This window comes from Phalacrocorax aristotelis, chromosome 1, assembly GCF_949628215.1.
Source record: "Phalacrocorax aristotelis chromosome 1, bGulAri2.1, whole genome shotgun sequence".
Taxonomy (NCBI): domain Eukaryota; kingdom Metazoa; phylum Chordata; class Aves; order Suliformes; family Phalacrocoracidae; genus Phalacrocorax; species Phalacrocorax aristotelis.
The window spans coordinates 193,498,259-193,522,997 of NC_134276.1; the positions used below are offsets into that span (position 1 = coordinate 193,498,259).

The window sequence follows — 24,739 nt, forward strand, 5'->3', positions numbered from 1 at the left end:
AAAGGGACTGCTAAGCTCTGCACTTAAAACTGTCTTCAAGGTTTTGAGGAAAGGAGTGTAATGAAACTGAACTCCAGTAGTGCTGTTTTAGTAAGAGGTCAAACAATTCAGAATCACTGGAGGTGGGAAAGCCAAACGTGGGGCTTTGGTCTATTCCCCCTGCTCATTCCCTCCAAGACAAATATTGAGTCCCATCTACAGTTTGTGTACACCTGTGTCCAGCTGAAGACCTGTAATCACCCTCTCCCATGGGAGACCACTCCATAGCTAAGAGGCCTCACAGACAGGACAGTCCTCGTAGGAACTGGCTGAAATTTTCTTTTCTTGTGTTGCCTCATGATTTCCATCTAGAATTATGATAATAATGGATGGGGTGTATTTTCATTTTTGTTAAAAGCACAGGTGGTCTCAGGAAGCTATGTGTTTCAGGAATTTCTTTTCTCAGTCAGGTTGGTGGCTAAGCTAGTTTTCTGAGCTTTTTAGCATAGTTCTGTGGCTAGTTTCAGGCAGCAGGAGACCAATATAATAGTGCACTTCATTAGATGACTATTTTATGAATTGCAGCGTGAAATGAAACATATTTCTCCATGCTAATAGTGAATAACCACACCTCCGTCTTACTTTAAATAACCAATTTCCTGTCAAATTGCTTATGAAATACAGGGAAATAAGTGTACCATATTTACCCTTTAGCACCTAATACTGAAATATGAGAGTCATAGATGCCTTGGCTGGCTTTTATATTGACCCTACTTTTTCCCCCCTCCCCTCTCTCTTTGTGCAGTGGAAATTAACCTGACAAATGAGTATTATGTAAGTGGAGGTGGATTAGACACCATATTCAAAGCAAGCAAGATCACTTTTCACTGGGGAAAATGCAACGTGTCATCAGACGGATCAGAACATAGTTTAGAAGGACAAAAATTTCCTCTTGAGGTAAAGTACAGAATATATTTTGACGATTTGACATTCTGCAAAAAGTAATACTGTTGACTAAATACCTTTGTTTATCACTTGATTAAAGTCTATTTGCAAATATAATCATTCACTTAAATCCAAATTATTAATATTTAAATGATGCATTTTAGAAGGGCAGTGTAAGGCGTTATTCTGTGGCATGTTGAGAATGTCTAAACTGCATTTTTGCACGTCTTCTAAGATGACATTAGAAGTTGGTTCTGTTAATCTGACAAAGTTCAAGCTCCCGCTAACAGCTGAGTTCTTACAAGTTTGGCCTGTCATATGGCCCATCATATTCCACAGCACTCGGTTGTTTAAAGTGTAAATGGACTTTTCAAAGCTGGGGCTTTGCTGAGAGCCCATGGAAGCTGCTGGGCCTTACCACGACAAAGTGCGGCCCATGTTCCTGGGCTAGAAAGAGCTGGCAGCAGCATGTCAGGAGCCACCATGTGAGAGCAGGTCCTGGGTGCGGCCACGTCCACAGGCAGCCAGGCCAGCATACCCCTGGATGGTTTGGCAGAATAGCGTGCAGCAGCATGGGGGTGGGGTGGAGGAGAGGAGCAGCTCTCACTGACATCCACGAGGGAGCTCTGCAGACCAGACTTGCAAACCTCAACATGGCATTGTGATCATTTTCCAGTTAAAGAGATGTGAGGAGATGCTGCTCCTCACTCCAAGCACTTCGGTCTTTTATGTCAGAGCAAAGCAACAGAGCCAAGGAGGTCCTATAGTCTGTGGAGAGCTGTGAGCCAGGAGCTTTCCCTGGGAAGCATCACTTGCTTTACCTCATTAGCCATTTAAAGATTCCCTCTCATACTCCACCTGTCCTGCCAAGGCATTGAAGAGAATATTCTCTTTAGACATCATCACATGAAAAGCTAGGAGGAGCAGGACACTCCCCCATTCACGTGGGTGACCTGGCACTGGGGGAGATTTCCCAGCTGCATCCAGAGAAAGCAAAGAAGGGGTGCAACAAACCCAATGCCCATGACAGAACTCAAATGTGGGCACAAAATACCCGGTAGTCTTTTATTACGAATACTTCTCTACACTGACTGTAAGGCAGATGCAGGAGAGACATCTTGCCTTATTATTCATGTTTTACCACTGATTTCAAGATTTGTCTCACCTGAGTACTCTAGGTTAGATGTCCAGTATCAGCAAACTATCTCAGCTTGCTGTATTATCCATGGAGAGCATTATGCTCCTTGAAAGGATAACACCTGCATAACTGCTAGTTTTCCAGGAGAGGTCATTTTTAGACAGCTAACAGCTGATTAATTCCATCTTCAGATAATGCGAGAGAGATAAAAAATCGATGTATTTGTAATTAAATTTATTGCTTGGAAATTTTTTCTCAAAATGGGAATATAAATAGCTGCATTGTTTAATTTTTAAAACTTTTTGTATATATAACATTTGAATATATTTTTATTTGCAGATGCAAATCTACTGCTATGATGCAGATCAGTTTACAAATTTTGAAGAGGCAATTAAAGGAAATGGAAAGTTGAGAGCTTTATCAATTTTGTTTGAGGTAAACAAAGTATATCTTCGTGTCATTAATTAAGCTTTGAAACACGGCAAATGTTCAAAATGAATTTATCTCGTTCTAATGTGTGATCACTGAGTTCAAAGTTTGCATGTATCTTTCTAATTTATTCTTACAGAAAAGCAAATGGGCAAAATACGTTTGCTCTGCTTTAAGTCATCTATAATTTTGGTGGTAAACTGCAACTTCCAATTCTTTACATGAAATGTGTACTGTTAAAAAATTACAATTTCTTTTTAACAGATTGGAGTAGAAGATAATCCGGATTATAATCCAATCATTAATGGAGTAGATAGTGTTAGTCGTTTTGGTAAGTCTGCCTCCATGTTTTATTGATTACTGATTAGACTAAATTCCATTTCAGTGTAATTATGAAACCTTAACGACATCAGGGGGCACAGTTCTCTAGAGCTCAGCCATGTCTATTGTGTTAGAAACAACAAAAGTCATCTGGATAGGCTAGAGAGCTTAAGCTTTGTAAAACCCCTTAAAATCAATAGGTTGAAAGTGTAAAAAGCTATTACGCCAGTATTTTAAAAGCTTTCAAAAGTTTGACACTGTTATTCTCCAGAAAACAAACATCATTCAATAAATATAAAAGGAAGCAACTTTCATAAATTACAAAGACAGAGGAGGGGGAAATATAAAGCAGTTAACGTTCATTATCCTTGTGTGCCATCTTCTATGAAACACAAAGGAGAACGAGTGATACATCAAGGCAGATACTGTTCTACAGCCTTGGAAGGAGCTGTAAAACTATCAGCAGCAAGATTCAAGACACAGCCACTACATGGCACTTCAATGAGTAGCATATCATTTTCTTGAATAAAATGCAAATAAGCTCTGAAAATTCAGGTCATGACTAAATCAAGTTGCTCCTCCTGAAGAAAAGTGAATAGCACACGATCTATCCTTGTCGGCAATGTACATGATCTGTCCTTGTCAGTCATATCTGTATTGTACTTATTTGAATCCTAGTTGCCAAGTTCTCAAGCTCTGCAGAGGAGCAGTCCTGTTCCTTGCGGACAAACTCTCCATTTCTAATCATGCTTTGTAGGTGTTTGATTTTAGAATCTAGGCTGTCAATCACGTTAAAGGGTATTTTAAAATCCAAAGTTGCAAAATGTATAGCAGGATTCTTACTATAAATGAAAAGTTTTGTGTCCCCAAGCACCTACATAAAATGGACTGGCCATATATTTTTACTGAAGGAAGAATGTGTTAACTAGACACATACCAGCTAGCGATGATGGCTTCTGCCTGAAGGTTGATTAACATGTTGACAGGAGAAATAGAAGGATGGACTTTGTCTGACACTGCTAAATGTTCCCCTTTCATGAAACATGGATATGAGAGAGGGGAGGAGCCGGCTCTTAAACCGTAACTCAGTGGAACAGTCTCTATACAGAAGAAAAGCATCAATGATTTGTAATAAGCTGTTAACGTTATTTGCTGCTCTCACCAAATTTTTAAGGAATTATGAAGAAAAATACAGGCCATAAGTCTGTTCAGGTCTTAAAAAGTAACATATCTGTAAACCCAAAAGTTAATGCACAGTCTGAAAATTCATTAAAACAAATTGTGTTTAATATCTTTATCAATGATCTGGACAAGAAGATCAAGTGCACCCTAAGCAAGGTTGCAGGCAATGCCAAGTTGGGCAGGAGTGTGGATCTGCTCAAGGGTAGGAAGGCTCTGCAGAGGGACCTGGATGGGATGAATCGATGGGCCGAGGCCAGTTGTGTAAGGTTTAAGAAGGCCAAGTGCCGGGTCCTGCACTTGGGTCACAACAACCCCATGCAACGCTACGGGCCTGGGGAAGAGTGGCTGGAGAGCTGCCCAGCGGAGAAGGACCTGGGGGTGTTCATTGACAATCAGCTGCACATGAGCCAGCAGCGTGCCCAGGTGGCCAAGGCAGCCAACAGCATCCCAGTTTGTATCAGGAATAGTGTGGCCAGCGGGAGCAGGGAGGTGATCATGCCCCTGTACTCGGCACTGGTGAGGCTGGACCTCAACTACTGTGTTCAGCTTTAGGCCCCTCACTACAAGAAGGACATTGAGTTGCTGGAGCGTGTCCAGAGAAGAGGAATGAAGCTGGTGAAAGGTCTGGAGAGAAGAGGTTGAGGGAACTGGGGTTGTTTAGCCTGGAGAAAAGGAGGCTGAGGGGAGACCTTATTGCTCTCTACAACTACCTGAAAGGAGGATGTAGTGAGGTGGGTGTTGGTCTCTTCTCCCAAGTCACTAGCAATAGGATGAGACTAAATGGCCTCAAGTTGCACCAGGGGAGGTTTAGATTGAATATTAGGAAAAATTTCTTCACCAAAAGGGTTGTCAAGCATTGGAACAGTGTGCCCAGGGAAGTGGTTGAGTCACCATCCCTGGAGGTATTTAAAAGATGTGTCAATGTGGTGCTTAGGGCCATGGTTTAGTGGTGGACTTGGCAGTGGTAGGTTAATGGTTGAACTTGACAATCTCAAAGGTCTTTTCCAACCTAAATGTTTCTGTACTCGCATGACTCTATATTCATGAGTGAAATTTATTAAATAGGGAGAAATTTTAAATCAGTAATTTTGGATTAAAATAATGTATACAAGGATCTACCTTATTCCAAGTTGTAAATACAGGTATTATTTTGGATACACCAGACAGTAAGGTAGATAATTGTCACAAGATTCATAATTGTCACAGACTGAAAAAAATCTGCCTTGAAGAAGTCGGTACCATTTCTGCCATTTTTGGTTGCTGGGCCCTACTGCCATACCAGCACAAACTTAGCTTTCTGTGGATGAACTACCAGCAATTCCTCATGCATGCTCCCAGCTGACAGGGTACCCAGTAAACTGCTGACCTGAAAGACATTATATTATTTTCACAGGGCAATTAACAGGATGGTCGTACTCTCCTGGAGGACGTCTTTGAATCCTCTTCTACTTTGTGTAGAGCTATTACAGTTTTTCACTGTATTATCACCATTTTAAAATTCCCTGTTCCACAGAAATTTTTCTTCTGCTATCATGAGTAATATAACTCTCTGGTCTAACATGTTGACAATTCCCCAGGCAGTAATTTTCTGTAAAGGTTAAGATCCTGAGTAACTTAACAACTTGAGCAAATTCAGAGAGCCTTGTCATGAGACCAAGAACATATTTTTTAATTTAACATATTTTTCTTTGAAGTTCAAGGGTGAGACAAAGATTTGGCATCTTGGATATTTACAAGTAAATTTACAGGTGAAAAAATTATTGTCAACCAATGTACTGATTATTTTATTTATTACTGGAGTAACTTATTACACCTTCCCAAGTAAACAAAGTTGTTATTGAACAATACTTACTCAAACTAAGCAGAAAAGGCTCAGCAACTGATTTGTATACTAGTCTCTCTGGAGGTCAAATTTTTGATAGACTCAAAATTAACATGTTCCTATAATGGTAATTCTTTTGCAGAGTGTGATTCCTATTTATTCATTGCTTCTGCAGTATTTAACTATCTGACTAATTTTTGGTTTGTTTTTTTTTTTTTTTTTTTCCAGGAAAACAGGCTGCTTTAGAACCATTTATTTTGCTGAATCTTTTGCCGAATGCAACAGACAAATATTACACTTATAATGGGTCTCTATCAACTCCTCCCTGCTCTGAAACGGTTGAATGGATTGTGTTTAAAGATACCATTAGTATTTCTGAAGACCAGGTAATTCATTTAATGTATTAAAACCAAAAAATTGTACATAATACCAAAGAAAAGCGGTTGCCATGTATATGGTAAAGGCCATGGCATTCATTTCCAGCCCAACAACCTGGCTTTTCTTTTAGCAAGTTTTAAATTTTTCATGCAGCCATTAAATTAGAAAGCATATATATTACTTTTTCCCTTTTTTAGTTCAGGACTAGATTCTGAGTCATTTCTTGCCTTAGAAGGGAGTAAGAACACACTTCCTAACTCTGCAAGCTGTTTGGACTTCTAGCCCAGATAAAAAAGAGTACAAAACACTCTTTCCATATTCCCCCAGCTAAATGGTGGTGACTGGGCAGAGCATAGCTCCAATAGCAGAGTGGTCGAGAAATACAGGTGGATAAACCGCTAGATATACTGTTGGTACAGAGGAACAAAAGTTCAGGGCCACCTGGGAGAACTCAACTGGGCGATGTTACCCAACATCTTTTCCCTAGGGGTTTTGCCTGTTAGCAGAATCTGGTTAATTTGTTATGACTTCTAACTTCTTCTTTTTCTCACCTTATCTAGTTAGCTGTATTCTGTGAAGTCCTTACAATGCAGCAGTCTGGCTATGTTATGCTGATGGACTACCTGCAAAACAACTTCCGAGAGCAGCAATATAAGTTCTTTGGGCAAGTGTTTTCCTCGTACACTGGACAAGAAGAAATTCATGAAGCAGGTATTTACTGAATAGTCATTCCTCTCTTCACAGGTTGAAAGACAATTTTCAGTAAAAGATTCATCCTTGTATGAAGATACTAATTTTAAATTGTGTAGAAAGTACCATGCTGTATTATTACTCATAAATCTATCACTTCAGAGAAGAAAACTAGCAACCCTAAAGCATGTCAGATTAAATGGAGTGGAAAATTAAATGCTTGTCTTGACCAAACATTCAGTGAAGATCGCGTCAGTTCAAGCTTTCTTGCACTGCCCTTTTAATGTGTTTCAGACTTAAACAAAGCTGCGTTTTCAGGGGCTGCAAGAGGATTTTGTTTTACAAACCTATTTGGTTCTTTGTTGTGTAATGCGGATGCTTTTCCAACAGAGGCTGAAGTGAGGTCACCAAATTCATTCCACGTAGTCTGCTGAGAAACGGATAGATGGAGAGAATCGCAGAAGCCAGACTCTGTTCTCTGTTTTACCTAAAAGCTCAGGGAAGTTTGTGAAGTTTGTATGACCAAAATAGTGTGTTATGTAATGGGAAACAAGATCTAAACATGGAAGTCAATGATTTCTGTACTCACAAGCACAGAAGAATAAATAGCAAACATCTAATTTTGGGGCATTATGTTGCTACTTGGGTGGGGTTACCTGTAGATTCTTAAACTCAGTTGCACTGAACTGTGGTTAATTAGACATAGGCAGATGACCGAAGCATGTGGTGTAGGTGTTCTTCAGAGTAGAAGGAAGTGTGGTTTCATTTTAATTTGCCTTGGTTGGGTGGATATTTTTTTTTCCTGGAAAAGGATCCTGTGTATGAGACTTGCGTCCAAGCTAGGGGTTGTTCATCATTCAGAACTGCTGGAAGGCTGAGTTCCCTGCACAAGTACATCACACTGTTTCACCACAGTGCTGCACAGGATAGCTTTACTGCTTTATTTCTATAATCAGTCAGTGACACTTCTGTATTGACCTCAGCTTGTCATGAACTCCTCAGATGTGTGCCCAGGATATGAATTTTTTTGCATTGGTCTAACCCAAGAAATACCTATTCAGGAAGGTATTTTTTTGTTTAGGTATTAAGTAGCACTTGACATTTTGAAGCTTGGAGGAGGAGTGGGGAATTGAGCTGTAGCAATCAAGGAAATTATCTCAATTAAAAATTTGTTTTCAAATAGACTTACAGTGGACGTTGTTGATTTGGCCTAACTTAAAGAAAGATCATCCTTCCCCAAATACCTCTGTTGAGTGAAAGTCTCTGGGAGACAGGTCACTGTAATACAGACCACCTTTTCTCATGTCCACGTTGTCAGAAGGAAATTAATCTTCTCAGTCCTTTATAAATAGGCATCAATCTACAGTGAAGAAATGTCATAGGTAAAGGACCTTTGGAGGCAGACACCAGGACTTCAGCCACATGCAATCCACTTGCCTCCCAGGTGGTTGCACTACAGCCATAACCTTGGCCTTCGCCCTTCAGCTCAGTCACTGCAGCAGACAGAAGCTACTTTCAGCTGTGCCATCTTAATCTAGATTTCCATAGAGACTGACAAGAAGAAAAGCTGGATAATACTGTTTAAGAAAGGTCCCTGCGTCCTTCTGTGCACTCCATGTGCCGACACCTGAAGGAGCTTTCCACCTGGTGTCCAAAGCAGTGTGTGTTAAAACTGCATAGGAGGCTGCTTCCAACTTTCTGCACTACAGCAGAGATTCTGTGAATTTCTATCTTATCTGTGAATTTGGTATCCATACAGATAAGGAAAGAGTGTTCAGCCTAAAGGTATTAGGATCCTTTTCTGCATTGAGTTATACCATTTAAAATTAAAAGGCCCTTCCTCTTCATGTAATGATAAAATATGTTGTACAGAGCACCCAAATTTTCTCTCTGTGTGTAGGCTTGTGTAATACCAAACAAATGGGTTTCAATCTACCGAGTTTAAGACAAAAGTGTCCTGCACTCACATTATTCTGGCAGCAAACGCAGCTAGTATTTATTCCAAACTAGGTATTTAAAGTAACAAATTGTAGGTAAAAAATTCTGGTTTGGCCATAAACAGGGAGGGACAGAAAGGGATCACTAAAATTTCAAGTCTTCCTATATATATTTTTTTTTCACATTTCTGTTAATATTTATATGCACTGTGTAAATGCAACAACATCACGTACACAACTTATACATATTTGTGTAAACATGCATATATATATTCACGCAAATGCAATTAGAGGATTTGTTTAATTTACAACACTGGAGGAACATTTATATTTTCACCTCCATTTTAAGAGAAGGTAAATATAAAGCCCTAGGAATCATTAAACTTAAATATTGAGATGTAAAAACTGTAGTCTGAATGCTTTAGTCCCCCCCTAAATAAGCTTATGTATTTCATATTTAATATTGCAAAGTTCTTGCAGTCAACAGAGAAAAAATAATCTTTGAAATCCCTTTAGATGATTGAAGAGAAATGACAAGAGTGGGTCTTACCCAAGTAGGTAACTGAAAAGTTATTTTGTGTCGTGAAACCTAGAATCCTGAGATTCTCCTGTTGGATTCAGTGTAGGATCTCATTAGACAGTAGGATTAAGTGCTTGATTTATTGCTGTTATTAATGCATGGCATTTCTTAAGTAGAACTAAGTTTCCTTAGAAGGGCTGAAAGAATCTTTCTCTTCAATTGTAAACTAATTTCAGCAATGTATTGGCAGAAATTTTCACACAGTGACAGCCTCAACATTCTTGGTGTACAAACACTGCCCTACTGAGGTCATGGGAGATACTTTGTTCCCCAAGCCTGCTTAGTGATGCATATAATTTTCCTATGTGGTATGTATGTCTGCATATATATATATATTTAAGAGGAATAACATAGCTAATCCTTACAGCCATACTTGAGGACTCAACTCAAAAAGCTTTTTGAAATTGTGATGCTTTATCTCCACCAACCTCAGCTGGCATGAAAATCCATTTATAATAGAAATTATTGTATATTTCCATAAACCTGAGAACCATCATGGTAGCTGCTGGTATGTAATTTCCCATCTGCTCCACTCTTCTAGTAAAGCCCTGCGAGTAAGCGCAGAAACATAATTCTTGTTAGTCTTCCTGGGTTTAGTAAAGACATAAAAGACAATCGGTAGTTAAAATTCAAGACTGACAACACAGAATCATGTAATCATAGAGTCATATAGGTTGGAAAAGACCTTTGAGATTGTCAAGTTCAACCATTAACCTACCACTGCCAAGTCCACCACTAAACCATGGCCCTAAGCACCACATTGACACGTCTTTTAAATACCTCCAGGGATGGTGACTCAACCACTTCCCTGGGCACACTGTTCCAATGCTTGACAACCCTTTTGGTGAAGAAATTTTTCCTAATATTCAATCTAAACCTCCCCTGGTGCAACTTGAGGCCATTTAGTCTCATCCTATTGCTAGTGACTTGGGAGAAGAGACCAACACCCACCTCACTACATCCTTCTTCCAGGTAGTTGTAGAGAGCAATAAGGTCTTCATAAGACTTGTTCTCCAAACCCTTCACCAGCTTCGTTGCCCTTCTCTGGACACGCTCCAGCAACTCAATGTCCTTCTTGTAGTGAGGGGCCCAAACACGAACACAGTAGTCGAGGTGCAGCCTCACCAGTGCTGAGTACAGGGGCACGATCACTTCCCTGCTCCTGCTGGCCACACTATTCCTGATACAAACCGGGATGCTGTTGGCTGCCTTGGCCACCTGGGCACGCTGCCGGCTCATGTGCAGCCAGCTGTCAGCCAACACCCCCAGGTCCTTCTCCGCTGGGCATCTTTCCAGCCACTCTTCCCCAAGCCTGTAGCGTTGCATGGGGTTGTTGTGACCCAAGTGCAGGACCCGGCACTTGGCCTTCTTAAACCTTACACAACTGGCCTCAGCCCATCGATCCAGCCTGTCTAGATCCCTCTGCAGAGCCTTCCTACCCTTGAGTAGATCCACACTCCCTCCCAACTTGGTGTCACCTGCAACCTTACTGAGGGTGCACTCAACCCCCTCATCCAGATCATTGATAAAGATATCAAACAAGACTGGCCCCAATACTGACAGCTGGGGAACACCCCTTGTGATCATCTGCCAACGGGATTTAGCTCCATTCACCACAACTCCTTGGGCTGGCCATCCAGCAAGTTTTTTATATATTGGTTAAAAATATTTCTCAACCTGTTTTCTCGTGCAAAATACAACTGTGTAAAGCTCAGCAGCTATTTTAGTTAAATTCTCTTGCAAGAGTGAGGGTAAAGACTCACATCCTTACTATTTTACACACCACAGACAACATAAAATTAGCTATAACCATTTTCAGATTCTCTCAAGACATTTCCTCTTGCGCCAGATACTTTCTACTCACATAATGTGCTGGGTGCAGGTGCCTAAGCTGTCAGGGGGAGATAAGGAGCAGCCTCTGTGAGGAGAAGCCGGGGCTGCCCCATGCTGGACACAGCCGTTTCCAGCCAGCTCCAACCCACCCGTCCCAGGGCAGGCTGGGCCCCGCAGCCACGATGGTGGTGGGGCCTTAGGGAAAACAGATTTAGGAAAGGGCAAAACAGTGGATGGCAGGGAGGAGTGAGGAAAAAAGTGTGAGAAACAGCCCTGCAACACCAAGGTCAGTGAAAAAGGAGGGGAGGAGGTGCTCCAGGCACTGGAGCAGAGATTTCCCTGCAGCCTGTGGAGAAGACCATGGTGAAGCGGGTTATCCTGCTGCAGCCCATGGAGATCCCACACAGGAGCAGGCTTCTGGCATAATCTGTGACCCCGTGGGGCACCCACACTGGAGCAGTCTTTTCCTGAAGGACTGTACCCCATGGAAAGGACTCAGGCTGGAAAATTTCATGAAGGACTGTACCCCGTGTGTGGGACCACATGCTGGTTCAGGGGAACAGCATGAGGAGGAAGGAGCAGCAGGGACAAAGTGTTATGAACTGACCACAACCCTCATTCCCCATCCCCCAGCACTACTTGGGATGGGGAGATGGAAGAGTCAGAAGTGAAGCTGAGTCTGGGAAAAAGGGAAGGGTAGAGAGAAGGTGGCCTTAGTTTTGGTTTTGTTTCTCAATATCCTACTCTAATTTACTTGGTGATAAATTAATTTCCCCAAGTTGAGTCTGTTTTGCCATGATGGTTATTAGTGAGCAATCTCCCTGTCTTTACTTTGACCTGCAAGCTTTTTCATCTTATTTTCCTCCCCTGTCCTTCTGAGGAAAGGGAGTGAGAGAGCAGCTGGGTGGGCACCTGGTGGCCAGCCAAGGTTAACCCAGTACGCCTATCTACTGTGCTGCTCCACCTCCGTCATAGCAATGGAAGAGACTGAGCATATTGAAGAACTACATTTTGCCACACACTGTGGCAGGGAGCTGAAAAGCCCTTGAATATCTTAATGTAAATTAAGTGATTTCATGGCTTCCACAATTGAAAATTTGGATTTAAGTCTCAAAGCCAGATTCAACTGAAAGTAGAAGAAAGCAACGAATGTTGAGAAAGAATCCTCTGTGTTATCCAGTGCTCCCTCAGAACTACACCTAGTCTTATTCCAGCTGTGTCAAGCTCAGAGAAGCTTAAATCCAGGCGCTTTTTTTCTTTTTTAATGTACATCTGAATAAGCCAAATATGGGCAGCTTATAAAGGTCTTTTGATCAAAAACACAGTGCAGGCAGTTTTTGACAATGATTTGGCTAATATACCCTGGTGCTTCCCGATGATGCAATTCAGTTTAGATTAAAAACTTCTAAATTTTTTGTATGGGCAGAATTTTATTCCACAGAAGAATAAGCAAAGAAAAGTGCATTACCATGACCTGATATGCAAAACCAGCATCTAAGTACTCTCCCAGGGAAAGCAGATACCTGAATTCAAGCCCAGCAGGGGCTTGAATAGGTATCTGACTTCCTGTGAATAGTATTTTGCTGCTTGAGACTTGTAATCCAGTTGAATATCTGTTACTTCAGGCTAGTAACAGACTCAAGAACTCCCTTTCCTCTTTGCCCAGATTCTCTAAAAGTCAGTATCAGAGCAGGAGTCTTTATTAGGTAAGTTGTTACATGATCTTGCTTTTCCCAGTCTCCGGAGAGGGAAAGTGGGAAAAGGCAGGAGCAAAGTACCTCTATATTACTAAGACTGGCAGCAAAGGAAAGGAAACAGCACAGGCAGGATGACTGATGGAGAGGCATCAGAGGAAGGGCAAGACACAATAACTTGGGAAAGAACTGAGGTGCAATAATAAGCAGATGACTGTCATATAGGAATATTGTTGGTCACTGCTGAGATGAACAGGACCAAGCATCAAAAGGACAACAAAAGGGAAGATAACTTTTTTCTTGGAAAAAGGTAGTTGGAGCAACTATCTGGAAAAGAAAACAGAATGAAACTGAGATAAATAATATTGGAGACACCAATCTTGTACATTTAAAAGGTTTATAATGCTGCTCAGTTAGCCTGAATACAGTAAAAAATTTCAGAACCAAATTCACTTACAGACGAAAAAGAGGAAGAGAGGAAAAAGGACAGCAGAGAAGAGTTTGGAACAGGGAGAAGCTTGATACTGATACTATGAAAAAGCATTTGGAGAGTTATTTTAAACACCTTCAAAAAGAAATAGCAGAAGAGTGTTTTGATTCGTTAAAAAAATGGAATCAGAGTTTAAGTCATCTGCCTTAATGCTCAGAATTGAGAAGGGAATTGTCTTTGCTGGTCTAATGATTTCCGTTTGCCATCTGGTGGAAATGGGATGGAATGACAAGTTTTAGTAACGGAATGGAATGTGCACAACTAGAGATTTATTTTTTTTTTAATTTGCTCTTCCTTTATGTCAGTTAAGAGAATTCTGTGTAACACATAAAACGGCATGTCAGATACATAGCACAGTAGATTGAAAGCCTGGCAAGCTACAGTATTCAACTAGATCACACAGACTCTGCCTCTACCAGTAGCTCGTATACACAGAGAAAAAAAACAGAAAAGAAAAAAAGAATCACTGCTTATTTTCCATTGACTAGCTCAGACCAGCGCTGCTGAAAACTGCCCACCTGCATACAGAACGTAAGAAATTGAGGTTTTTCAGAATATTTTTGAGGGGTTTGAGTGCCCTCCTGTGTTCAAGTGTCAAATTGCAAAGTTAATGGAAAGACTTTTCCTCCTTTCTTTCAAAATGCAGTACAGTCTGCCAAAAGCATTGCAGTATCATGGTGTTTGCTTCCTTCAAGAGAACTGCAAAGTATCTACACTTATTTTCTTAATCACCTAGATAGTTTGTTTTGCTTGCTTTTGCTAGATAATCGAAGTTTGTTTTAAGCAGATTCTCAGATTTGAAAAATATGTTTCCTCATTTATTGCAAATAGGGAATGGTTATGTAATTACTTGTGCAAAAGTCAAGGTAAAAGTTTTGTAATAAAAATATATCCACCTAGTCATTTTTATATGTAGGATATAATTAAATTGTTGAAAGATTCCAAGTAAACTTCACTTAATCTGATCAGTAATTTTGACATCTAATAAAGACTGAATAATAAATAAAGCAGTAGAAATGAGGTAATGAATGAAACCATAGACTGACTAATATGCCTTTTCAGTACATATGAAAGCACACATGAAAGGAAATTCAGTACATGAGGAAGAAACATCCCAAAAGCTAGGGCCAGGGCAGATAGTCACTCCCAGCGTTTCAACCAAAGTTCAAAAACCATGCAGTTTCAAAGAGGTAAAAAGAGGAATCTGTAATAGGAAATGTCAGGGACCCCTGGCCCTCATTCTGAGACATGAGCAGAAACCTAGTTGCTGTGCTCCCAAGTTGGGAACCAAAAGTTTGTGAACAATTCTGTGTGTCATCTCCATTCTTCAGTGCTGTGCCTGAAGACATAGTTCCCTCACCAGCAGAGGGGATGGTGAGAGCAAGGAAGGAAGAGGAGTTCTTAGCCCAAAGCCAAACCAGCCATGAATGATGCAACGGTATATGGTGTTGCTTTATTTTTTGTGTATTGCAACTTACTGGTCATTTTCTGATAAATAATTTACATTTTCTGCTGATATATTTTTTTCATGCAGGTTAATCTACCTTTGACCTCGTATATTATTTTTAAGGCACACAGGTACTTGGGCAATTTAAAAAACAAATGTCAGAGTCTCAGTAGATTTCTAGCGCACTGGTAATCAGTATATCTGTATGTCTAGAAAAGTATCAAAACATTCAGCTTACTTGAATAAAATGAAGAGAGTATTGGAGGGGAAAGGCTTGTGTAGCAAGCATAGCTACCTGACCAGGCTTCTGGAGGGCAGGTTTCAGGCTCACAAAGAAGGTGTGCGTGAGCCAGGCCGAGGGCTGCAGCAGGCTGGTCAGACTTCTTCAGCAGATGTCTAGATGGTGCCTTAAAAGATAATAATATGAAATCACTAACTGCGAACCTAATCGTTTCTTAGCCTCTCCCTATTTGCCTTTTGTCTCTTCCTTAGGTACTATAAAAAGATTCAGACATCCTTGAGAGGAAATTTAAGTGTGATGGTTTTACCTTTAACCTTTAAAAACAATCCATTATAGATTACAGTCTAGTATAGCCGGTAAGAGGGTGTGCAGCTCTTCTAACGCTACTCTGATAGACCCATAAGGACAAAGTAATAGAGATTTTTCATCCCCAGGGTGTATGTATGAATCTTTATGTTTTGTGTTTTATATTTTATTTCTTGGCAACTGGATAGTAATATTTCACAGAATATGGTATAAAAAGGGGAGGAAAGGGAACTCAGTTAAAATACTGGTTCTGTTTACAGTGCATGGCATCTCAGATATTTTAGTGGAAAGCTAAAAATGAGGCAAATGAAAGACTTGCATTAATTTTCTCAGGATGTGGCTCAAGGTCTTAGAAGAGTCATTTGTACCATTTAATAAATATCCTATTCTTTCCTCTTTTCTTTCTTGCAGTTTGCAGCTCAGAACCTGAAAATGTTCAATCTGATCCAAAGAATTATACTAGTCTTCTTGTTACATGGGAAAGACCTCGGGTTGTATACGACACCACAATTGAGAGATTTGCTGTCTTTTATCAACAGTTGGATGGAGAAGACCAGACTAAGCATGAGTTTCTGACAGATGGGTATCAGGACTTGGTAACTGTAAACTCTTCAAGTTTCATACAAAGGGGTGATGGCAAAACACTCACTGTTAATTATCTTAAGGGATTAAACAGTAGCTGGGAGCTGATTCAATTAAAAAATTACTTCTTTGGCTGCAGCTCACGGAAGCTGTACTTAATTTTTTGGCTGTAAAGCCTTTCTTGCTCTCGTAGATTGCTGTTCTGATTTGCCGGAACTCTCCCCAAAAGTTTACAACCATTTCAATGTCAGAGCTCCTTAGCCATAAAGCCCTTAGCCAATTAGTAGTGCTCTATACATCACTGCTTACTGATGTGCAAAGAATGACCTACACAACTAACAAGATTCAGTACAATCACACTGCTCTAGATATTGTTACTGATTACAGCTTCATGGTATTTTACTAATGCGATCTGTTCCTCTAACCCTCTTTAAAGACTCATAATGTATCAGAGATAACGTTACCTGAACTAATGTTCAGCATTAAATAATTATATAGTTTGGTATCCTCCGTGTAAAAATTCACAAGATTCTTTTCAAAGTTGACTGAAAAATAGTTGTGACAATGAAATATAAAAAGCATACGTTACAGTCCTAAAAAAAAGGAGCTTTATGGTTCATATGAAAAATGTGTTATGAAAAAAATAACATTTCCAAATCTTTGACACTTATTTGCAAGTAAATGATTAAACATGGTTTTTCTTTTAGGGGGCTATTCTAAATAATCTGCTGCCCAATACAAGTTATGTTCTTCAGATAGTTGCTGTTTGCTCTAATGGTCTATACGGAAAATACAGTGACCAAGTCATTGTTGATATGCCTTTAGAGGATCCAGGTAAGTGGTCTTTTGAGCTTAGTGATGACTTTTAGCTGAAAATCTGTATTTGAAGTAGTAGTTTGTTTGCAAACCAGTTAAAATGCACGACTATCAAAATATGCTAAAATGAAATTTCAAAATCACTGCGGTTAACCTTCAGCATGTTCTTTGCTACTGATGTTTTACATGATGTAATTCTCCATTCCTTATAAGCATTACCTATGAAAGACTGCATGTTAATTTTTTTTTAACTCTTAAGAATATTCTGAAAAACACCTACCTGATTTCAAATCTCACAAGTGTATCTTTTAGCAATATAATGTAGGGAAATAAAACCATGTTTGGTATTATTTCTCTATGGATCAAGCATCCTCCCAAAATTAATCCACGCAGCCAAAGTATTAAGGAAACAAGTAATACAAAATATGACTTACAAGCCTGTATGAATTGATTTTGAAATTTGATTTCTTATGATTACTTGGAGTTTGATTTCAAAGGACTTGTGGTGATGGAATTCCCTTGCTTCTTAATGCTGCCTCGCAAAAAATCAAAAGGCCTAACAAACAAATCTTACTGATTTCACAGCCAGATTTACTTCTTCCGCCTGCTGGTAAATATGAAATAATTGGAAACTATAGCATGAAGCTTGATCTTGTCCTTAATAATTCCTTACATTCTGTGGAAGTTTTAGCATCAGACCCAGTTCTTATCATGTGAGCGAGAGCTGTGTTTTTAATTAAGAACCCTGTAATTAATCATAGGCAAAAAATCAAAGACTCTCTGATCGTGCAAGAAACTGATTTTTTTCTAAGGGCCTGGGTTCTTGTTGTTTATTTATGGATTCTGGAAGTTCAGTTTTACACTTCATTAAGTCTGTTTAGCTACAGCAAAGTCCTTAGTGATGTTGTGATGTGCTTGGGAGAACAGGTCAGTTTTTCATTTCAAGGGAACCACATTTCTTTACAACGAGAAAGAAAATGATCCTCGGCAATCCCTACGGCGTGAATTATGAACTAATAATGGTAATGGGGTTTATAATAGTGCGTTTTTGTCTGAAGGAGGGGGATGCAGGTTCAGGTATAGTACATACCAATTTTCAATAAACATTTAACTTGACTTTCAAACACAAAGTGTTAAGAAGAATGCATTTTTGGAGTCCTATGCTAATATCTACCAGAATTTTGCTATTTTTCTTCAGTTTTCTAAAAAGTCCAAGACGAGGTTCTGACATTCTGCCTGACATTTCACTTTTCTGTTTATCCTTTATCTACCTCTTAGATACTACATTCTTCCACCTCCTTTCCAGAATTTGCTGATTTTGTGTTTGAAGATTTTCTCAGATGAGGTTTCATCTACATACCTCCACATCCATTTCTACCTCGAATGACAAATAAGCAGCGTAGTGTTGTCATTATTAAACAATAGTCAGTTCAACAAATCAAATTAGTGCCGTGCTACCGTCACAGGTTTAAAAGCTCAGAAAACAGACATTGCAAAAAAAAAATCCATTTTAAATAATATCCATGGGATAACCCACCTCACTACTAGTGTTGTATCCCTGCTGTAAGGATCAGTGAGACTCGGTTGCATACCACCCTGAGGTGAGAGCAAATACTGCCGGGGAACAAGCGCGGCAAGAGGACGGTGGGGCGTTTGGCAGCCTGCAGCTGGCCAGCAGTGTAGGTACCGCCACCGATCATGGCACCCTTGCACTTCTGCTGAAGTCAGCAGTGGCTTTGCATTCATTTCAGTAGAAGGAAGAGTGAGGGCCTTGCTTTGGAAATACATACTGGAAAACCCATTTCACCTTCCAGTGTATCAGCAGGAATTTCTCTGAGATTTGTATTCTCAGACAGGAGACTTTGGTGCAATAAATGTTATATTTAGCAGTTTTAAGTGAAGGTTTGATACTCTCATGCCTTTTTACACAGACACACCACTAATTTCTTTTTGTTAAAGAAAGGAGAAGATATAATGCAAGGGTACCTAGGAGGCATAGCAATGTAAAGATGTATCTAAGTAAAATATGAACAGGTTAACAGAACTATGAAAATGGTATTGTTGTATTTTCTGTCATATGAACATTTAAATGTGTCTCCTTAATGTTACATTAAAGCAGATTAATTTATGTAAGTATAGTCTTATCCTGAGTTTTCATGTTTTCAAGTAAAGCATTGTAGAGAGGATAGTTAAATAATCTGCATATCAGAACTGTATAAGCACCTGGGTTTTTTTTCAAATTTCAGGCAGTTCTGAAAATTTGCAATAGCTTCAGGTCTACCTAAGGTTTTTCCTCTGGCTTTCCAAAAGCTTCAAAGTTGAGGAAGATTATTTGAGGTCAAATTAAGTATTTTGACGACATTTTAAATAAATTTTAAAAAAAACATAAAAAAGAGAGGAGTTTATAAATAGAAATACAATACCAAAATTAATATTTTGCATGTTTCAGGAGAACAGTTTCTTTGGGATGCTTCCTATCTGAAATGGACACAAAGTTATTAAATGTACTTTGTGTTCTTCTTTTTTTTTTTTTTTTTTGACACTTCCACAGAGGCACATCTGAAAGCATTGGATGAGGAAAATTCAGGGAAAAATCCCTCCCATGTAATTAGTATGATTAGTATGGGTGTGCATTGCTCTATAAATAAGTTTTATAGATGCTGTCTGAACCCTGGATATCATTTTAGAATATGAAAAAATCTTCCATTCTTTTCTAATATTAATGTGTATTTGCATACTTACTTTTACTAATTATTTACATCTGAATTAACTGTTGCAAATATTGCAAATATTTCCATATTTAATATTTTAATATTACAAATATTAAACAACAGAGATATGAGAATGTAGATATCTAATGAGAAAGATTTGTTCAGAGCAACTTGCTGGTTACTACTATAACATCAAATTGGTTTTGTGATCTGCTTTATAGATCTTGAGGCAAAAGGGGATTTCTTGGAGTTCCTGCTTGTGAATTTATGAAAGAAAAGTTTTCTTCACCATGAAGACATGAAATAAAATTGACTCACATAAAGTATAAACTAAAACTTTCATTTTCAAGAATTACTCTGAGTAAGCCAGTTTAATTAAGATGAAATTCACTGCAGTCACCTCTAATCTTCATGTTAAGAGCTGAAGTGAGGCATGAGTCATGCGGAAGCTTTAGATGGGCCCTTTTCCAGGAAGAATTCTGCCCTTGGAGTGGCCGCTTTTAATGAGGGAAGTTTCAGTGCTCTGTGCAACACAAAACTGGTGTTAAAAAAACCTCATGACCATTGTTTTAGCCTTTTACTTTTAAGATGCTTGCAAGAGAGAGTGTTGCTCATGCCTTCTCCCCTCCCAGACTGGGTGCCTCACATGTGTGGTTAGTAAGGGCTCTGCAGGCTCCGGGGCACCCACAGACCAGGTTTAAACTTTCTCGTCAGTGCTTTGTAAGAGTATGGACCTCTTTTGGGGCCATGCTCTCTGCCTCAGTTTGTGGAAGCCTCAGGAGCTCTGATATGACATTGGGCAAATGATCGTAGTTGAAACCTCTGCTCTTTGGGTTTTTCCTAAACTGTTCAGAGTGGCAGCCTTTCATCTTTTGATATAGTGTGTGTGCACATTAAAATCGGTTCCAGGTAGCTTCCATTTAGTGAAAGTCACCGGATGCCCTATGTGATGTAACTACACAACCTCCACTGAAAATGAAGGGAATCATGTACATAGTGTTTTAGTCAGCTTCGATAAAAGTCCAACTTTATTTACCAATTTTTCATTTACTATTAGAATTGGATTTTGAATAACTATCTAAATGTGTGCTTTGACTCTCTAGATAACACCTGTATAGCTCTGAAAATTCTGCAATAGTTTGTCGTGTAGTTAAAACCGGTGTTACTTACAAGCTTTTGCTGACACAGGAAACGAAAAATAAGAAGATATCTCTCCTCTCATCTTCCTTTGTGTAGACTTTGGTTGGTGTTTATCAGAAAAGCCATGCTGGGATATCTCTCTCAAATGCTGTCTCCTGCGTGGCAGCTCATGATGTCAGCAATGCTTTGTGAGGGTCTAACTATGCAATTGCTTTGTAACTTGTCTTCATTATTTTTGTCCTAAAAAACACTAGGCATATCTTAAATGTTTCATTTAAGGGATGCTTTTTTTTCTAATTTTGTACTGGTAAATGTAGAAGTCTGAAAATGAATCTGATCAGAGGAAACAGGCTTTACTTTTGGTCTTGCCATGCCATTTATTACATGAGACAGTACAGAAATGAAAAGAGTTTATGTTGTGCACGTTATTCATCAATTACAAATCAGACTGTTTTAAGACTTTTTTTAAAGATTTGCATTGAACATAAATGTAGGGAACTAGTACCTTTTTTGTCTTTGTTCTGTCGCTTCTTCACCTGTCATTAAAATGGACTATGAAAAGACCTCTACAAAACTTCCTAACTAATGATCTAATTATTTTATTTTAAAATGTAAGCTATAGAATAATCAATATGTGGTTCCAGAAAAAATAAACAAGCTTGTTCATCAACCTACATCAATGGGTTGTTTTTTGGAGGGTGCGGTTCTTCTCGTTGGTTGGGGGATATTAGCAGATTTCTATAATCTCCCATGAAATTTAAACTCAGCAACAGGATTAACAGAACTTCTACTATGTGTGTGTCTCTTTTCCTTTTGAAAACTACATTTTCTGAGACCAACTAAATTTAAATGGGCTTGGTAAAATGCCTGAAGATTTAGTGCTGTTAATATAAATTTTGTATGTGTGTTAATGCCTCTCCATGGAGACAACAGCAAGAAACTGTAGTTTTCTGCTGGTGGAATTTGTGAGCGCATACCATGCTTTATACTCTAGCACAATTAACATTTTATTTTTCTGACTGAGTCTGATTAAAGCTCAACTCAAGAATAGTGACCACAGAAAGAATGGATAGCATTTCTCTGTATTAAAAACATTTTTCAGAGAAGTCTACTGAGTACATAGTACATGGTATGGGTCTACTGCGGGAAGACTTTCAAACTAATGTCTACAATATTTGATTTATATCATTGAGAAGCCAGGGAATATCATTATCTCCTCCACCCCTTCCTCCCCTCCGCTCCCCTCCCCACCCTGCCCCGGAGCCTCCTAGGCTTCCTGGAGTCAGAGGTAAGATAATTTTTCTCTATCTTGTTAACGAAAGGTTAATTCAGTACTTGGTAATTTATAAATGTTTGTTACAAAAGAACAATTTGTGAAGATTTTGTGCAGCATTGTTTAGGCAAAATTTGTTTGCATGCTATAATCTACAAGTAAAACAGTATGAGCTTGTTAGTTTGATAAACTGTCTAGTGTGTGTTGCATATAGTGCATGTCAGTTTGTTTTGAAAGGTAGATATGGACAGACCAAAAGGAATACAAATTAAGTCATAGATCCCCATATGACTTTGCAGAGATGAGAAGTATAAAGATGCCATCTTGAGTAGTGTATTGAGGAAACTTCATTTGGGAATTGTGGAGGAAATGCAGACATGGAGCTGTGTGTGATGCAGTAGTTAGAATCACTCCCCAGGCTAAGAGACTGGCACTTTTGCTTAGTGCAAATCAGCCCTTGGAATACATGCTAGCACTGGTGTGCAGACAGAGTGCTAGAACATTGCTTAGGAAAAAAGGCCTTAGAAAGATTCAGAAAGGGAATGGACCTTCCTGTTCACCAAAGGAGCAGTAAGATGAGTTAATGCTCTGGCCTTAAAGGGTATTACATTTCATCACTGGAGACCTGTGCCAGTTCCTACCAGAGATTTGTAGGTTTCCTGCAACCTGCTTTGAAGCCTCTCTTGCTGACCACCATCAAAAGTACAATATTGGGTTTGGCCAAAAAGACAGAGAGAAAGAAGGTGAGAGACTACCTCTAAATTTAGGGAAAAGGATTTCCACCTGGGCTGTAGGAGATTCATTTCTTGATCCTGCTTCAACTGTTACTTATCTTTGAAAAGTGGGGAGGCCTCAAAAGCCTTTAGAGTAGTTCTTTGCAGAGCACCCAGTACCTGTTTATTAGGGACTTTTTGTGGGACGTGGTACAACCAGGTTCATGTCCTTTCATTGAATCAAGTGGAGTGGGAGTTTGAGAAAGGCCTTAAGCACTGGACTCTAGGAAGCGGGGGTTTCTTCGGTCTGCCCTGACAGAGGCAGGCAGCGTACTGCATGCTGAATATGATGGCATGGCTGTTGCACTAGTACCTGACTCTAAGCCTGGGTGCACAAATGAGGAATCTGCTGGATGAAAATTACAGAACAGATCATTTTACAAGAATACCTTCAGAGCTTTCAGATTAAATATAGAGGAATAGTTGATTGCCAGACTTACCTTTTTTTTCTCTTCTGTATTTCTGCATTAAACTGTACTTTCTCTTTGAAAATGTTCTCATAAACTTGGTTGTCCCTGGCCAGGATGTGGTTCCTCAGTGCAGATCCAACACATGCTGCAGTATCAAATTCGAGCCAGGCAAAACTGTTGTGGCTGAACGTGTCCTGTCTAGATGAGCATTGCTACCGTTAGAGCTAATCCTCAACCCAGGAGGTTGGCTGCTTCTCCAGACACAATCCTATAAAACATCTTAAACTGGATCTCAATAAATGTAATAACTAATCAGTTGAGTCCTTGCAGAATTAATAATTCTGTGAATTTAAAATGTTGGATGATATGGTGTGTATTTTTGTTTTATAGAGGCTGACCTCATTCCTGAACTGAATGAAACTGAAGAATATGAGGTATAGCATTCATTTATTTTAAGAGAGTATTTCAAATACATACATTTCAACTAAATTGAATTGATATTCTGTGAAAATTTTAAAAACTATGTCACCAACTGAACGTATTATCTGCGTTTATATATACATACATATATATACATATACAGCCTTCCCTTTCAGCTATATTCCTCCCTAGATAACTCCAGAGGTAGCTCACTATTTAGTTCTCTGGGGCTGAAGATACATGGAGAAGTAAGGGATATCACAGGATATGCCTAAATTTTTTGGAGAATGGGGCATCAGGTTACTGTCACCTCTGAGTGAAGTCTGACAAAATTGTTCATTTAGCAGAATCAAAGCTGTCACCCAGTGTTAGGCTTTTTAGTTTGTTTAAAGAAAAATCTGGCTTGGCTTTGCTTATGATGGTTTTAGCATGTAGGAAACTAAAGTAAGGGAGGAAAGCAGTTGTGCTGAAGAGTGAGATTCACGTGTGTCTGCTGTTAGTTGAATTTAACCATTATCCAATATTCTCGGAGGGTCATTTACTCTTATTTCTCAAGCTCAAGTTAGACTTTACACTATAACTCTATTTTACACAATTTTGGATGTTTTTATGGTAACCTCTGCAGACTTCATATTTGGTAACTAGGTTTCTGGTGTCCCAGCAAGGAGACAGGTGAAAATATGAAAAGACTTTAACAGTCTCTAATACCGACTTTACAACACGGACAGTTCCTTCAGTAAGACCTACATTTGTATCAAGTAATCCCTCAGAATTTTTATTTTATAGTTTCAATCTATGAGCACAATATTGTCACCAAGTGGCAAGTCCTTGTTATTTAGATAGACGGCTTGTGCTTAAATGTCTATCTATTTACCCTCCTTTGTATTTGTGGATGCTGCGTAACCAGTAATACAGTTAGTTCTCTGTTGGTGTAACCTACACATCTAGATTATTATATTGCATCTGTCAGGACAGTAGCCGAGTGCCAGTGAATGTCAATTGATTTTTACATGAACCAAGAAATTTTAAAAGTACAGGCATTGCCCTACGGAAAGTAGATTTTCAAAAACAAGGGCCTGTCAAGTCCGTCTGGATTTGAGGACACAGTCTAGATGCTGCTGTCCCTACATTTTAGGTATTTAGCTCTTGGAATGAAATCCAAACCTGAGAGTCATGTCTGAGGTACTTTATATGGTGTGAGT

General features: G+C 39.3%; 1 protein-coding gene across 5 annotated transcripts in view; it reads left to right on the forward strand.

Moving 5' to 3' along the window:
* The window catches only part of PTPRZ1 (protein tyrosine phosphatase receptor type Z1), a 144,927-nt gene that overhangs the window by 80,232 nt on the left and 39,956 nt on the right, over nt 1-24,739 (forward strand). For all 5 annotated transcript variants that reach the window (XM_075081164.1, XM_075081162.1, XM_075081163.1 and 2 more), the window contains exons 4-11: nt 785-936; nt 2,402-2,497; nt 2,756-2,822; nt 6,045-6,202; nt 6,755-6,905; nt 15,824-16,008; nt 16,702-16,828; nt 23,508-23,551. In XM_075081164.1, the coding sequence (XP_074937265.1) occupies nt 785-936; nt 2,402-2,497; nt 2,756-2,822; nt 6,045-6,202; nt 6,755-6,905; nt 15,824-16,008; nt 16,702-16,828; nt 23,508-23,551 (980 nt within the window). The remainder of the gene's footprint in view (nt 1-784; nt 937-2,401; nt 2,498-2,755; nt 2,823-6,044; nt 6,203-6,754; nt 6,906-15,823; nt 16,009-16,701; nt 16,829-23,507; nt 23,552-24,739) is intronic.